Here is a 14,562-nt window from a genome sequence, read left to right as displayed (position 1 = left end):
AATATGGAACTAGAAACTGCAGAATAATGAATATTGCAGACTTTCTAAAAGGAGTGTATGCCATCTACTCATGCACTGACGTTACTTGGGTTTGTAAGGCATTAAAGGGGCTCTATCATTGGATAATTGTCATTTTAGATAGTGATATTCCTGAATAGCCTTTAAAAAGTGCTGCTAGTAGATTTTGAAGAAAAAAAAAACACCTTTTTTTTAATTTTTTTTTACATATTGATAAAACTGATATGTAAATGAACCTCTTCATGCGCCCTGGGCGTTCCGCAAGCCATCGTGCACACCCCTGCGTCATACCTTTGTAACATCCCCTCCTTTGTTTGTCCTGTGATGCCCTCCTCCTCCATAGCTGTAACCACCTCTATTGTCTGTAGTCTCGATCCTGCACTTTGAAATCTCGGGTATACACAGTAACGCTCCATTCTGAGCTCTACTGCACATCCATTCTGAGCTCTACTGCACATGCCCGAGTTCCATTTTCTTGTAGCTACCTATAGAACTGCTCAGTATACTGTTCTATAGGTAGCTACAATAAAATGGCATTCGGGCATGCGCAGTAATGTTCAGAATGGAGTGTTACTGTGCATGCCTGAGATTTCAAAGCGCAGGACCGAGACTACAGACAATCGAGGTGGTTATAACTATGGAAGAGGAGGGCATCACGGAGCACAAGCAATGGAGGGGGTGTTGCAAAAGTATGGTGCAGGGGGGTGCACAATGGTTTGGGGAACGCCCAGGGTGCACGGAGAGGTTTATTTGCATATCGGTTTTACCAATATGTAAAAAAAAAAAAAAAAGGGGGGGGGTCTTTTCAAAAACTAGTATATCTAAAATCATGTTTCCCAATGATAGAGCCCCTTTAAGCAACCAATGCTATTTAAAATTTCTGAGAGTATGCAATAACATTGTGCACTGTGTACATTTGAAATGGGAAAACTACTGCATATGCCATATCCAAGCTTATTATAAACCGAATGAGAACTATAAGTGATAGAGAAAACCTTTGTTATACTGCTGACAAAAATAGATCGCACAATCAGAGAAGATATTTGTATAGTAATTTCCTAAACTTTTTCCTTACAATGCATACAGTGACTCTCAACAACAACCTATCAAGCTTTAGTGTACTGTATACAGTCTTGTCATACATGCTAGAAGTCTCTAAGCAAAAATTCTAATTCCGAACTTTAATCAGAATCATCTACAAAGATGCAATGGGCACCATACAAGCACTTATCTGCTGTATTATATATAAGAGCAGTTGTACATCATATATACACTATTGTTATCTGCTAATACTGGTTTAAAGGGAGTTTATCAGCACAAAAAAACTTTATTAACCTTGCCACAGTGCCTTATAGTGCTCAGAGCTGTGAACACAGTATTTGTTTGGAGAATGGCCACTTAATTTGAACAAAAAAAACCAAAACTCTGCTTTTTATTTCTATACAAATGACTAGAGTACATGGGGTTTGTGTACTGGGGTGGGGAGTTTCCTCTAAAGTCTTCCTCTTTCTGGAAAGGTGGTGGGGACAGCTCCAATTACATCAATGGGAGGAGTATTAGGCGAAAGGACAATCTTGCTGAGATACTCAGCCACTTCAGAGAAATCCCTGATGTATTCTCAACTCATTCACATAGGAATAAGTATTTTTTTTTTAAATCAAGCAGCCATTCTCCGAACTAAAATGTGGTCCATTTAACCAGCTAGAAGCAACAAGACTTTTCCCTGTCAGAGAGCGCTACACACATCTTATTGTGTTCTAGGTGTGCTCTTGGTAGTTCTGATTGTGATGCTCATGAACATTAGGCAGCAAACAAATATTTGCTTGCTCAATAGCTATTTACCCCTGAACACCTGTAGAAATGCTTGCTGTTCTTGGCCAAGAATGCATGTATTCTCAGTGGAAATACTGAAGAAAGCAGCTTTACTGGCTTATAGGATAAGGCATATTGAAATTCAACATGTCTGATCTTTGTTTCCTCATTTTTGCATTTTGCCTGATTCTATGATGTGCCACAGTTCCTAACCTGCCTGGTCAGCTGCTACTAACACGGGGAACACCCCTACCAGATTCTCCACAGCAAAGTCCAGATTCCTTCATGGGGGTTAAGGTGTGTATAGCCAGAAATATGCTTAGACAGTGCCCTTTGTGGTGCCTCAAAGTCAAACCTGTTTAGTAGCACAGTAGGTCCATGACCAATCAGTGGCCACAGATATCACATACTATACTACTATGATCATGGCTCCCATCATTAACCAGAGAGGTCAGTAGTATTGTACATAAGTGCTGTGCCTACTCATTGGCTGTGGGGGGGGGGGGGTCACATACTAACTGTTTGTAAATAAAGAGCAGAACAACAGAGGAAGCCAAGTGTTTTACCCCATGTGCAACTGATTTTGCATTTATTTAAAAAGGTGTCTTTCAATGTCACCATCCAGCAGAAAAGCGAGTCAGGGTATTCTGGGTAACTATGACCTCCCCAATTTCGTATGAGTTAGAGATGTTTTTAATGTCATATACTGGCTATATTACAGTATAAATAATTCTAAATACAAAAATAATGAAACAGAATGTCACATTAGAGAATTCCCTCTCTCCACATCAGTTTCTAGTAACATTGCCTACTTTATGTCCCTCATTGGCCAGCGCAGGCATTTACTAGAGGTCCTGGGCTTTAGAGTCTGGTATCTTATGTGGGCAGACCTGCCAAACAGTTGTAAAATAGCCCATATCTCATTCCTGTTTTTAATAAAATATAGAAGCACAGTCTCAAATCATCTATACATTGCACCTTCCCCTCCCCTATTCCTGCTTAAAGTTTGAGCCCCTGCCAATGAACAGACAGAATTACAAGCTGATGAGTGAATGATCAAGTCCTATGTGGAAAGTTAGGCTAAAGCAAAAATGTGTTCCGTGTTCTTCACAGTCGGTTGGTATGGTTTACTTTATGCCAAGCCTGCTTTCTATTCTTAATCCAGCTCTGGATCATTTCCAGTTGACCCTTTTTTCTAAGATTAATGGCAACTTATAGGCACTTTTCTGACTGTAGTTGCAATCTCTCAAAATCCAGTGTGTACTCTTGGTTAAGTAATGTGATGACAAGAGGATAGCACCAGGCATCCTAAAAACTACCCTGGCAACTATTTTTACATTTTTTTTCCTAAATGGAATCCACATCACTTTTCTCTGAAGATGTGAATAAAGAATTCTGAGACGCAACCAAAGTATTTTAAAAGTTTAAATAAACTATGCATGGAAGTTTTACATTCTTGGTGAAAACCATCATGTTTAATTCAACATAAGGGAATAATAGCTTTCATGGTTTCCATAAAGAGGTTATGAATGTATAAAATGTATACTTGTGCAGGAGTGGCTCTGTTTATGTATTTATATCAGTCCATACATCATTTCCCTATGCTTGAATAAGATGGCAGCTGTATCCAAGACTGGAGTCTGTGATGGTGATGACACAATTAGCTAATGGTCTGCCACATTCAGTAACATCAGCCTGACATATTGGAAAAACAAATTTTATAATTTACCTCAGGATAGCGGCCAATATCAATATAGGTACAGACAGGGTGAAAAGCTCCAGTTCCACAGGCGTACAAGTGAGTGTGGTTGTAAGCCTTGAGAACTTTAATGAAATTTGCACATTCTTTCTGTGGAAATAAGAAGAAAGACAGTATTAGTACGCCTGCTCGTATTTTATATATACTCTATAATATAATACAATGGTAAATTAGAACAAGCAATAATAATTACTAAATAATAAGACAGAGTAAAATGTGCAATAAATGAGAAGTCGAAATTTCTGTATCGACCAACAATAAGTCAAAAGAGATTACACAAATATGTATGTATGTACAAAGTACTAGGCTTGCTAGAATTACATATATTGGCTTCTCGTTTACAATTTCTTTCCTGTTCTCTATATAGTACACATGTCGTCTAAAGCACTGTACATAATACATATCCGTATCTCACACATACCCACAAGGGACAATGTCATGGGACATTAGTTTATAATATATCAATTGGAGCACTTGAAGGAAACTGAAGAAAACTCCATGCAAGCAGCCCTAAAAGGCCCCATAAGTTTCCTCTGTACTTCAACATGGTCAATGGTCCATCCTCAACCTATCCATTCATGTTTGTGGACATTTAATATACCCTTCTCACACAAAAGGACTCAAAATGCAAGGTGAATTGTGGTGCAGGGGAATCAGTGGCTTCAATATAGGAACTCATCTCCAACACTTGGTGGTCAGTTTTCATGGGAATCCAGTACATCTCGGTATGTTTTTGGCTTGACCCAGAGGAAACCCATCAAACACAGGGAGCATCTACACATTTTAAGTAGATGTTGCCCATGGTCAGACGTGAATCCAAGTCCCCAGCACTGCAAGGCAACAGTGCTATCCACTGAGGCACCATTCTGCTCTTTACAAGAAGAAACCTTGTCAAAAGTATTTCTGACATTATCAATAGAGGTGAGAAGAATATATCTGTGCATGCGGTGAGACCATTACGGATGTATAGAATGAATGGGATCTTTAGAAAACCTATAGCATTGTGGAGAATAGTGAATGCAACAGCCTTCACCCAGATCATTTTGACCAGATTTTTTTGCTGAATATTGCACTGCTATGTTGCTCATTGCCCTTCCAAGTTATTCTGTATGCTGATTTACAAGTGATCTGCTATCAGTACTACAGCACATATGCATTGGATATTTTCCACCAAATCACTATAGTTGTTGTAGTTGAATGTGTAAGTAACTCCCGCTATCTACTAGTAGTTACTTCACGTCTGCATGGATAAGGATTAGAGATGAGCGAACAGTGTTCTATCGAACACATGTTCGATCGGATATCAGGGTGTTCGCCATGTTCGAATCGAATCGAACACCACGTGGTAAAGTGCGCCAAAATTCGATTCCCCTCCCACCTTCCCTGGCGCCTTTTTTGCACCAATAACAGCGCAGGGGAGGTGGGACAGGAACTACGACACTGGGGGCATTGAAAAAAATTGGAAAAAGTCATTGGCTGCCGAAATCAGGTGACCTCCATTTTAGACGAATAGTGGATTTCAAATCCGGGTCATATGAGAATGTGAACTTTGTGACTATGAGACAGGGATAGCTGTACAGGCAGGGATAGCTAGGGATAACCTTTATTTAGGGGGGAATGTTATTAAAAATAACTTTTTGGGGCTCTATCGGGTGTGTAATTGTGATTTTTGTGAGATAAACTTTTTCCCATAGGGATGCATTGGCCAGCGCTGATTGGCCGAATTCCGTACTCTGGCCAATCAGTGCTGGCCAATGCATTCTATTAGCTTGATGAAGCAGAGTGTGCACAAGGGTTCAAGCGCACCCTCGGCTCTGATGTAGCAGAGCCGAGGCTGCACAAGGGTTCAAGCGCACCCTCGGCTCTGATGTAGGAGAGCCGAGGGTGCACTTGAACCCTTGTGCACCCTCAGCTCTGCTACATCAGAGCCGAGGGTGCGCTTGAACCCTTGTGCACACTCTGCTTCATCAAGCTAATAGAATGCATTGGCCAGCGCTGATTGGCCAATGTATTCTATTAGCCTGATGAAGTAGAGCTGAATGTGTGTGCTAAGCACACACATTCAGCTCTACTTCATCGGGCTAATAGAATGCATTGGCCAGCGCTGATTGGCCAGAGTACGGAACTCGACCAATCAGCGCTGGCTCTGCTGGAGGAGGCGGAGTCTAAGATCGCTCCACACCAGTCTCCATTCAGGTCCGACCTTAGACTCCGCCTCCTCCGGCAGAGCCAGCGCTGATTGGCCGAAGGCTGGCCAATGCATTCCTATGCGAATGCAGAGACTTAGCAGTGCTGAGTCAGTTTTGCTCAACTACACATCTGATGCACACTCGGCACTGCTACATCAGATGTAGCAATCTGATGTAGCAGAGCCGAGGGTGCACTAGAACCCCTGTGCAAACTCAGTTCACGCTAATAGAATGCATTGGCCAGCGCTGATTGGCCAATGCATTCTATTAGCCCGATGAAGTAGAGCTGAATGTGTGTGCTAAGCACACACATTCAGCACTGCTTCATCAAGCCAATACAATGCATTAGCCAGTGCTGATTGGCCAGAGTACGGAATTCGGCCAATCAGCGCTGGCTCTGCTGGAGGAGGCGGAGTCTAAGGTCGCTCCACACCAGTCTCCATTCAGGTCCGACCTTAGACTCCGCCTCCTCCGGCAGAGCCAGCGCTGATTGGCCGAAGGCTGGCCAATGCATTCCTATGCGAATGCATACTTAGCAGTGCTGAGTCAGTTTTGCTCAACTACACATCTGATGCACACTCGGCACTGCTACATCAGATGTAGCAATCTGATGTAGCAGAGCCGAGGGTGCACTAGAACCCCTGTGCAAACTCAGTTCACGCTAATAGAATGCATTGGCCAGCGCTGATTGGCCAATGCATTCTATTAGCCCGATGAAGTAGAGCTGAATGTGTGTGCTAAGCACACACATTCAGCACTGCTTCATCAAGCCAATACAATGCATTAGCCAGTGCTGATTGGCCAGAGTACGGAATTCGGCCAATCAGCGCTGGCTCTGCTGGAGGAGGCGGAGTCTAAGGTCGGACCTGAATGGAGACTGGTGTGGAGCGATCTTAGACTCCGCCTCCTCCAGCAGAGCCAGCGCTGATTGGTCGAGTTCCATACTCTGGCCAATCAGCGCTGGCCAATGCATTCTATTAGCCCGATGAAGTAGAGCTGAATGTGTGTGCTTAGCACACACATTCAGCTCTACTTCATCAGGCTAATAGAATACATTGGCCAATCAGCGCTGGCCAATGCATTCTATTAGCTTGATGAAGCAGAGTGTGCACAAGGGTTCAAGCGCACCCTCGGCTCTGATGTAGCAGAGCTGAGGGTGCACAAGGGTTCAAGTGCACCCTCGGCTCTCCTACATCAGAGCCGAGGGTGCGCTTGAACCCTTGTGCACACTCTGCTTCATCAAGCTAATAGAATGCATTGGCCAGCACTGATTGGCCAGAGTACGGAATTCGGCCAATCAGCGCTGGCCAATGCATTCTATTAGCCCGATGAAGTAGAGCTGAATGTGTGTGCTAAGCACACACATTCAGCACTGCTTCATCACGCCAATACAATGCATTAGCCAGTGCTGATTGGCCAGAGTACGGAATTCGGCCAATCAGCGCTGGCTCTGCTGGAGGAGGCGGAGTCTAAGATCGCTCCACACCAGTCTCCATTCAGGTCCGACCTTAGACTCCGCCTCCTCCAGCAGAGCCAGCGCTGATTGGTCGAGTTCCGTACTCTGGCCAATCAGCGCTGGCCAATGCATTCTATTAGCCCGATGAAGTAGAGCTGAATGTGTGTGCTTAGCACACACATTCAGCTCTACTTCATCGGGCTAATAGAATGCATTGGCCAGCGCTGATTGGCCGAATTCCGTACTCTGGCCAATCAGCACTGGCTAATGCATTGTATTGGCTTGATGAAGCAGTGCTGAATGTGTGTGCTTAGCACACACATTCAGCTCTACTTCATCGGGCTAATAGAATGCATTGGCCAATCAGCGCTGGCCAATGCATTCTATTAGCGTGAACTGAGTTTGCACAGGGGTTCTAGTGCACCCTCGGCTCTGCTACATCAGATTGCTACATCTGATGTAGCAGTGCCGAGTGTGCATCAGATGTGTAGTTGAGCAAAACTGACTCAGCACTGCTAAGTCTGCATTCGCATAGGAATGCATTGGCCAGCCTTCGGCCAATCAGCGCTGGCTCTGCCGGAGGAGGCGGAGTCTAAGGTCGGACCTGAATGGAGACTGGTGTGGAGCGACCTTAGACTCCGCCTCCTCCAGCAGAGCCAGCGCTGATTGGCCGAATTCCGTACTCTGGCCAATCAGCACTGGCTAATGCATTGTATTGGCTTGATGAAGCAGTGCTGAATGTGTGTGCTTAGCACACACATTCAGCTCTACTTCATCGGGCTAATAGAATGCATTGGCCAGCGCTGATTGGCCGAATTCCGTACTCTGGCCAATCAGCACTGGCTAATGCATTGTATTGGCTTGATGAAGCAGTGCTGAATGTGTGTGCTTAGCACACACATTCAGCTCTACTTCATCGGGCTAATAGAATGCATTGGCCAATCAGCGCTGGCCAATGCATTCTATTAGCGTGAACTGAGTTTGCACAGGGGTTCTAGTGCACCCTCGGCTCTGCTACATCAGATTGCTACATCTGATGTAGCAGTGCCGAGTGTGCATCAGATGTGTAGTTGAGCAAAACTGACTCAGCACTGCTAAGTCTGCATTCGCATAGGAATGCATTGGCCAGCCTTCGGCCAATCAGCGCTGGCTCTGCCGGAGGAGGCGGAGTCTAAGGTCGGACCTGAATGGAGACTGGTGTGGAGCTATCTTAGACTCCGCCTCCTCCAGCAGAGCCAGCGCTGATTGGTCGAGTTCCGTACTCTGGCCAATCAGCACTGGCCAATGCATTTCTATGGGGAAAAGTTAGCTTGCGAAAATCGCAAACTGACAGGGATTTCCATGAAATAAAGTGACTTTTATGCCCCCAGACATGCTTCCCCTGCTGTCCCAGTGTCATTCCAGGGTGTTGGTATCATTTCCTGGGGTGTCATAGTGGACTTGGTGACCCTCCAGACACGAATTTGGGTTTCCCCCTTAACGAGTTTATGTTCCCCATAGACTATAATGGGGTTCGAAACCCATTCGAACACTCGAACAGTGAGCGGCTGTTCGAATCGAATTTCGAACCTCGAACATTTTAGTGTTCGCTCATCTCTAATAAGGATGTACAGCTTTGGTATGCATTTGTATCCAATTATCACATCTGCATTACCCAATGCTACATGATACATGATGTAATGGTGACCTGTGACCCAGATTTTGCTTCACTGTACTAATGTTTGTTGCACTTAGAAAGAAGCACAAGTCTACTATTTAGTTAACCTGACTGCTTTTCACAGCTGTGTGCAGACAACTGGCCCTGAGAAAGAACAGCTCCAAAGGTGTTATGTGTATGTATATGTGTCAGAACCACAGTACACCTCTCTCCTTATTGTTGGCGCCCAGCCTAAAAAGACATTGCCTCATAGGCAGAGTCCCTCACACGTCTACATTCTCACATCTTCAGCAGTTTAGTGGAAACAAAGGGCAGAGTATATCTGAATTATGGCATCAATTCAGGAAAAGAAAGAACAAGCAGACACAAAGAACATTTCTTTATTTGAGCATAAAGCGCTAACAAATGTGGTGTAAAAGTTCCATGCTATGTAATGTCTTATCTCCGGAATATAATGGCAAAACATAGAAATGTTCTACAAATTATGCAGGGATAATGGATTATTATCAGAAAAAAAGAACATATCAAAAGTCTCCTTTTACTTTTTTCTTCCAATAATTATACTTAATGCAATGTCTTTTCCATATATGTGATTATTTTATGAATTTGTTAATATATTTAAATCACTTTATGCAAATTGTAAACTTTACCATCCCAAGATACTACAATGAATAGAAGAAATATCATGCCTAATACAATCTCAATGATCACTTAATGACTCAAACATGATATTACTTACTGGCAAAATACAGTATATTTGTATCAGACAGTAGTAATCTCTGGGGGATTTCAGATCTTTAGACCTGACCTTTGAACTTTTCTTTTACTACCCACAGTTTTATGGTTATGAGAGAAGGAACCGCTATTCATGTACTCATCCAATATAATAGTACATATTATAGTATAGCTCATGACATTTAGACTGGGGCTAAGTTTATGTAAAATGTTTTGCAAAGGTCTAAAGGTTGAGTGTACTCTTGTTCTCCATTGGGAAATACTGAGGTCATGTTGCGGTAATCCCATGATCCTACTACAACTCGCACATTACCAAATGTCATCATGTAGCCCCAGGTTTACTACTACTAAGACTCTCAGATTTCACAAACAACATCAGTTTAAACTACTAAAATTGGAAACCATTCTACTACTGTTAGCCATGTTCTCATGACATTTGTAAAAAAACATGGTCTTTTTCAGTTTTATGCTTCTATTTCAAATAGAAAAGTTAAGGCATCAACAGCAAGCCCATAGCTACTGTAACCCAGAGGGTTTTGCTGGCAGGGTTGCTTTACATATGTTTTACATGAATTTAAGGAAGCACCAAATCTGCCATACAAGCAGCACCAAAAAGGCCAACTAAATTCACAGAGATAAATGCATCATTGTGCAGGTTCGGTTATCATTTATCATTTTCAAAGTATGCTGTGCTTTGATAAAAATGGCAAAGAAGAAACACAAACAAATATTATTAGCATTAGGACATTTATATTTTATTTATGGACTAAGTAAATACAAAGATGCCATTGCAAGTCAATCAACTACTGGGTGCCAACATAAACATATACAGCATAAACAATGACCAACATAGTAACCTAAAATCAGGTCTGTTTTTAAAAAGCTAGTCATCTTGTACTATTCATCTTGGGGTACAGTAAGTTGAGTTACGAAAATAGATAAGGAAGTACACAGTTTAAGTCTGGATTATAATTTCCAATATAAAAGATAATTATAAAAGTCACAAAATGTGACCTGAATATGCAATTCCTGATGCAAATGTCTCAATATGAATCTATTATCCTTGTCTAAACAACTATTTAAGACTGGGTCCACACTACCATTGGATATTCGTTATGATAGTTTCCGTTAAAACAAACAAAAAAAAAAAAAATCCCCAAAAAACAGACATCTATCATAACAGACATTAACGGATACTAAGGACGGGTTCACACCTGTGCCCGGTCTCTGGTTTGCGGGTTTCCGTCATCTGTCCAAGAAACTGGACAGGAGATGGAAACCCAGCTATCAGGTTTCAAACCCATTCACTTGAATGGGTTTGCAAAGTGACCACCTGTGAGCGTCTCCTGCCTCTCCGCAGCAAAACTGTATTTTTTAACCGAACACAAAGTCAGACATGCAAGACTTTGTGTCTGGTTAAAAAAAAAACAAAAAAAACACGTTTTCACCGTGGAGACCAGAAGACGCTCACAGGCGGGCACTGACTGCCAGGTTTCCGTCTCCTGTCCAGTTTCTCAGGCAAAAGACAGAAACCTGCAAAGCGGAGACCGGACACTGGTGTGAACATGCCCTATCTGATGATATCAGAAAAAAAAAAAAAAAAGACAGTAATATCAGACAGTATAACGAACAACCGTCCATTACCCATAGACTTTAATGTTAAAAAATAACTGCTTATGAAACTGTTTTTTTTAATGGACACAAAAGTCCTGGAAGAATTTTATTTATTTATTTTTTTTGTCCACTAAAAGAAAACAGGCATGTGATGGATTGGGTATATAATGGACACTAATGAACATAAGACAAAATCCCATTGAAATTAATGGAAAAGTAATAGATTTGTGACTGTTCAGTTAGTGTCTGTTGCTAAAATCTTGCAATGGACAATAGTAACAGACTCTAGCGACAGTCATCAGCGATAGTTTGAACGTCCCCTAAAATGGATAGGAAAATGTTGCATGCAGTAGTCCAAGGAGAAAAGTTCAGCATTGAACAATGGGTTTAAATGGTGGGGACTTTTACTATACGGTTCCAACCAATGCATTTGTTTCTTTTCAATCCGACATCCTATTAACTTCAATATAAATGGTTATTTGGTGATGGACTATATCATATATTAATTGCCAGGAAATGTAAGCTTGCTGGCAGATCTAGAGTATATGTGCTAGGTTGTCTTTTTAATGCACATTAGCATATAGGCCACTATATTCCATTCTGTAGCACAGTTTGTGGTCACAAACTGGAAAGGACTCTTGGCGCATGTGCAGATGAATTAGAGAATTCTTGGACTCAGATGCACTTGCAAGATGGGAGCCCTAACATGCATGTTGGAGGTAAATCCAATATACTGCACACAAGCTTATATGTATTATTTATTATTTGCTATGATATATCTAAATGATTTCCTTGTATAGTTACCCCTGAGGAAGCTACACAAGTGGCGATACGTGTGGGGACTTTCAAAGTCCTTTTCCCCTTATCCAACCATTTACATGTTAAAGTATTGGTGGGATTTGTTTTGTATACTTGCAATTGAGCATCTATTTGTCATATAACAAGTTATTACAGGCTTGATTGAGACATTGATATAGGCCATTAGAGACCATATGGCTGTGGTCTCCTAGTCTTATTGAGAACCAGGGACTTACCGTTCAGTTATGGCACGTTTTAGTGCATTATAAATTGTTTTAGAATATAACTTATATTGTAAGTATTTTGTAATAAACGTAGATGATTTACCATGTGATTGTCTATTCATTTATTTAGCCATATTTACATATTCCATCTTTTTGGCCTTATTCTGGCATGCAAAGTATATGGAACAGAAAATTTATCACAGAAAATCTTGTCTGGATAAGGGGTCTTTTCAAAGAAGTGGTCTTTTGGGGATGTTTAACTGCATACGATTGCACTTGCTCCCCTTACAAGCACAGATAATCTGGTAAGAATGACTTCTCAGTCAGCTCATCAGTAGTTCACATAGATGATATCTGGATTCTCATGACCATATCACATGGGAGTACAGGAAACTTTAAATTCTTCTATCCTTTAAAACTAATGGTACCATGTTTGCTCCAAATAGTATGAAGATATTGAATAATGACATTTTATGCAGTTCTTGGGAAGCAATAAAAGATGGTGTCACAGAAGAGCATAGCGTATTATATAAAACCCTATACATTATTGAAATTAGGCATACATACAGTACATTTGACTCTTTAAACACCAAATCACAGATGATTATTTAGGCATTAACCATTAAACTGAAATCTAGAGAGAGTGTACTTTAATGTAACACGCAAGAGATGAGCTATGACAATCTGGCACAGTGGTACTGTGAGAAACATGTACAAATACATTAATATTTTACACTCAGGTCTTTCTAGGCTTTAAATAAACAATGAGAGCAAAGACTACAAGTTGGCATGTTCAGTAAACAGAAATATAACCCGGCTGCTCTGGAATGTATATTTAGCCAATTCATTATTTAAAGCCTAGAGTCCTGCATATTCTTATCAATATGTCAGCTGCACTGAGTAAACTTCTCCTTAGACTAAATGAAATTGGGTGGATATGTGAAGCTTTAAATAAACCCTTATAACATATAATTCAGTCCATTGATGTGGTGGAATACAAGTCGAGCAACATTCTTACTAAAATCAATAGAGATTGTTATATTAATAAACTAAAAACCATGGGGTTGCCAAGTATTTATGCTTGCCATGAAATTATTTATTTAATATGTGAATGCTCTGGTTTCATATTACTGTATGGAAACCCTGCTATTACAAATACAGTCATGCCCAGCATACAGTGCTTCACAAATAGTTAAAATTAAAGGCGTATTCTCACTTTGTAAAATGAGTGTATATGAGCAAGATTGCTTAGGCAATGTAGGACTGCGGTGCCTAGGACCCTCCAATAAAATTCATCCTGGGTCCCCGCTATACATCTACATGCAAATATGGTTTGCAAATTCCTGATATATCTTCAACATACATTTGTTTTCCAGTGATAGCTTGCTGCCAAGGCTTTGCATCTGTTTCTATCCTGTCAGTACCCTGCTGTCTGGCTCTTGCCTTGACACCCCTACTGTTCCTGGAAAAATTGTGAATGTAGCTGCAGTGAACGCAGGTGTACACCTGCCCCCATTTACTTGAAATAGCTGAAGTACATTCTAAGGAACCCCCACCATTCCTAGGATCAGCGGGGATCTTAGCAGTTTGACCCCTCTAATTAGTCAGTTTACTAATTATTTTTGTGACATAATCATAACCTCCAAAGAATATAAGCATTCTAAATTGCTCCCTTTCTATAAACTGCAAATAAAATGAACACATTTCTTAGCTACATTCCACAATGTGGGACCTTAGCCTTAATATATATGTTTTACTGGAGAAAGCAAGTTGCTAAAAGATTAAATAAAAACTGTACAGGATAAATGGATCGAAGGAAGGAAGGAAGGAAGGAAGGAAGGAAGGAAGGGAGGGAGGGAGGAAGGGAGGAAGGAAGGGAGGAAAGGAAGGGAGGAAGAAAGGAAGGAAGGAAGGAAGGGGGGAGGAAGGAAAGGAAGGGAGGAAGAAAGGAAGGGAGGAAGAAAGGAAGGGAGGAAGAAAGGAAGGGAGGAAGAAAGGAAGGGAGGAAGAAAGGAAGGGAGGAAGAAAGGAAGGGAGGAAGGGAGGAAGAAAGGAAAGGAGGAAAAAAGGAAGGAAGGAGGGAAGGAAGGAAGGGGGGAGGAAGGAAAGGAAGGGAGGAAGAAAGGAAGGGAGGAAGAAAAGGAATTTCAATTATATTGATTCTTTAGCTCTGGAAGACCATAACAGTGTGTTGCCATCCTAGATCAATGAGAACTATAGGTATTGAGAAATTCATCCCTAGTTTCTATGCAAAAATATCTCTATACATGCATACCCCGAAACAGAATACACTGAGCAGA

General features: G+C 41.5%; 1 protein-coding gene across 1 annotated transcript in view; it reads right to left on the bottom strand.

Moving 5' to 3' along the window:
- The window catches only part of SEMA3A (semaphorin 3A), a 201,565-nt gene that overhangs the window by 83,948 nt on the left and 103,055 nt on the right, over nt 1-14,562 (bottom strand). The window contains exon 4 of the mRNA XM_075274048.1: nt 3,560-3,679. Within this exon, the coding sequence (XP_075130149.1) occupies nt 3,560-3,679 (120 nt within the window). The remainder of the gene's footprint in view (nt 1-3,559; nt 3,680-14,562) is intronic.

The sequence above is a fragment of the Leptodactylus fuscus genome, chromosome 5 (assembly GCF_031893055.1).
Source record: "Leptodactylus fuscus isolate aLepFus1 chromosome 5, aLepFus1.hap2, whole genome shotgun sequence".
Taxonomy (NCBI): domain Eukaryota; kingdom Metazoa; phylum Chordata; class Amphibia; order Anura; family Leptodactylidae; genus Leptodactylus; species Leptodactylus fuscus.
The sequence above is the reverse complement of the archived record's forward strand: the minus strand, read 5'-3'. Positions and strand labels throughout refer to the sequence as shown.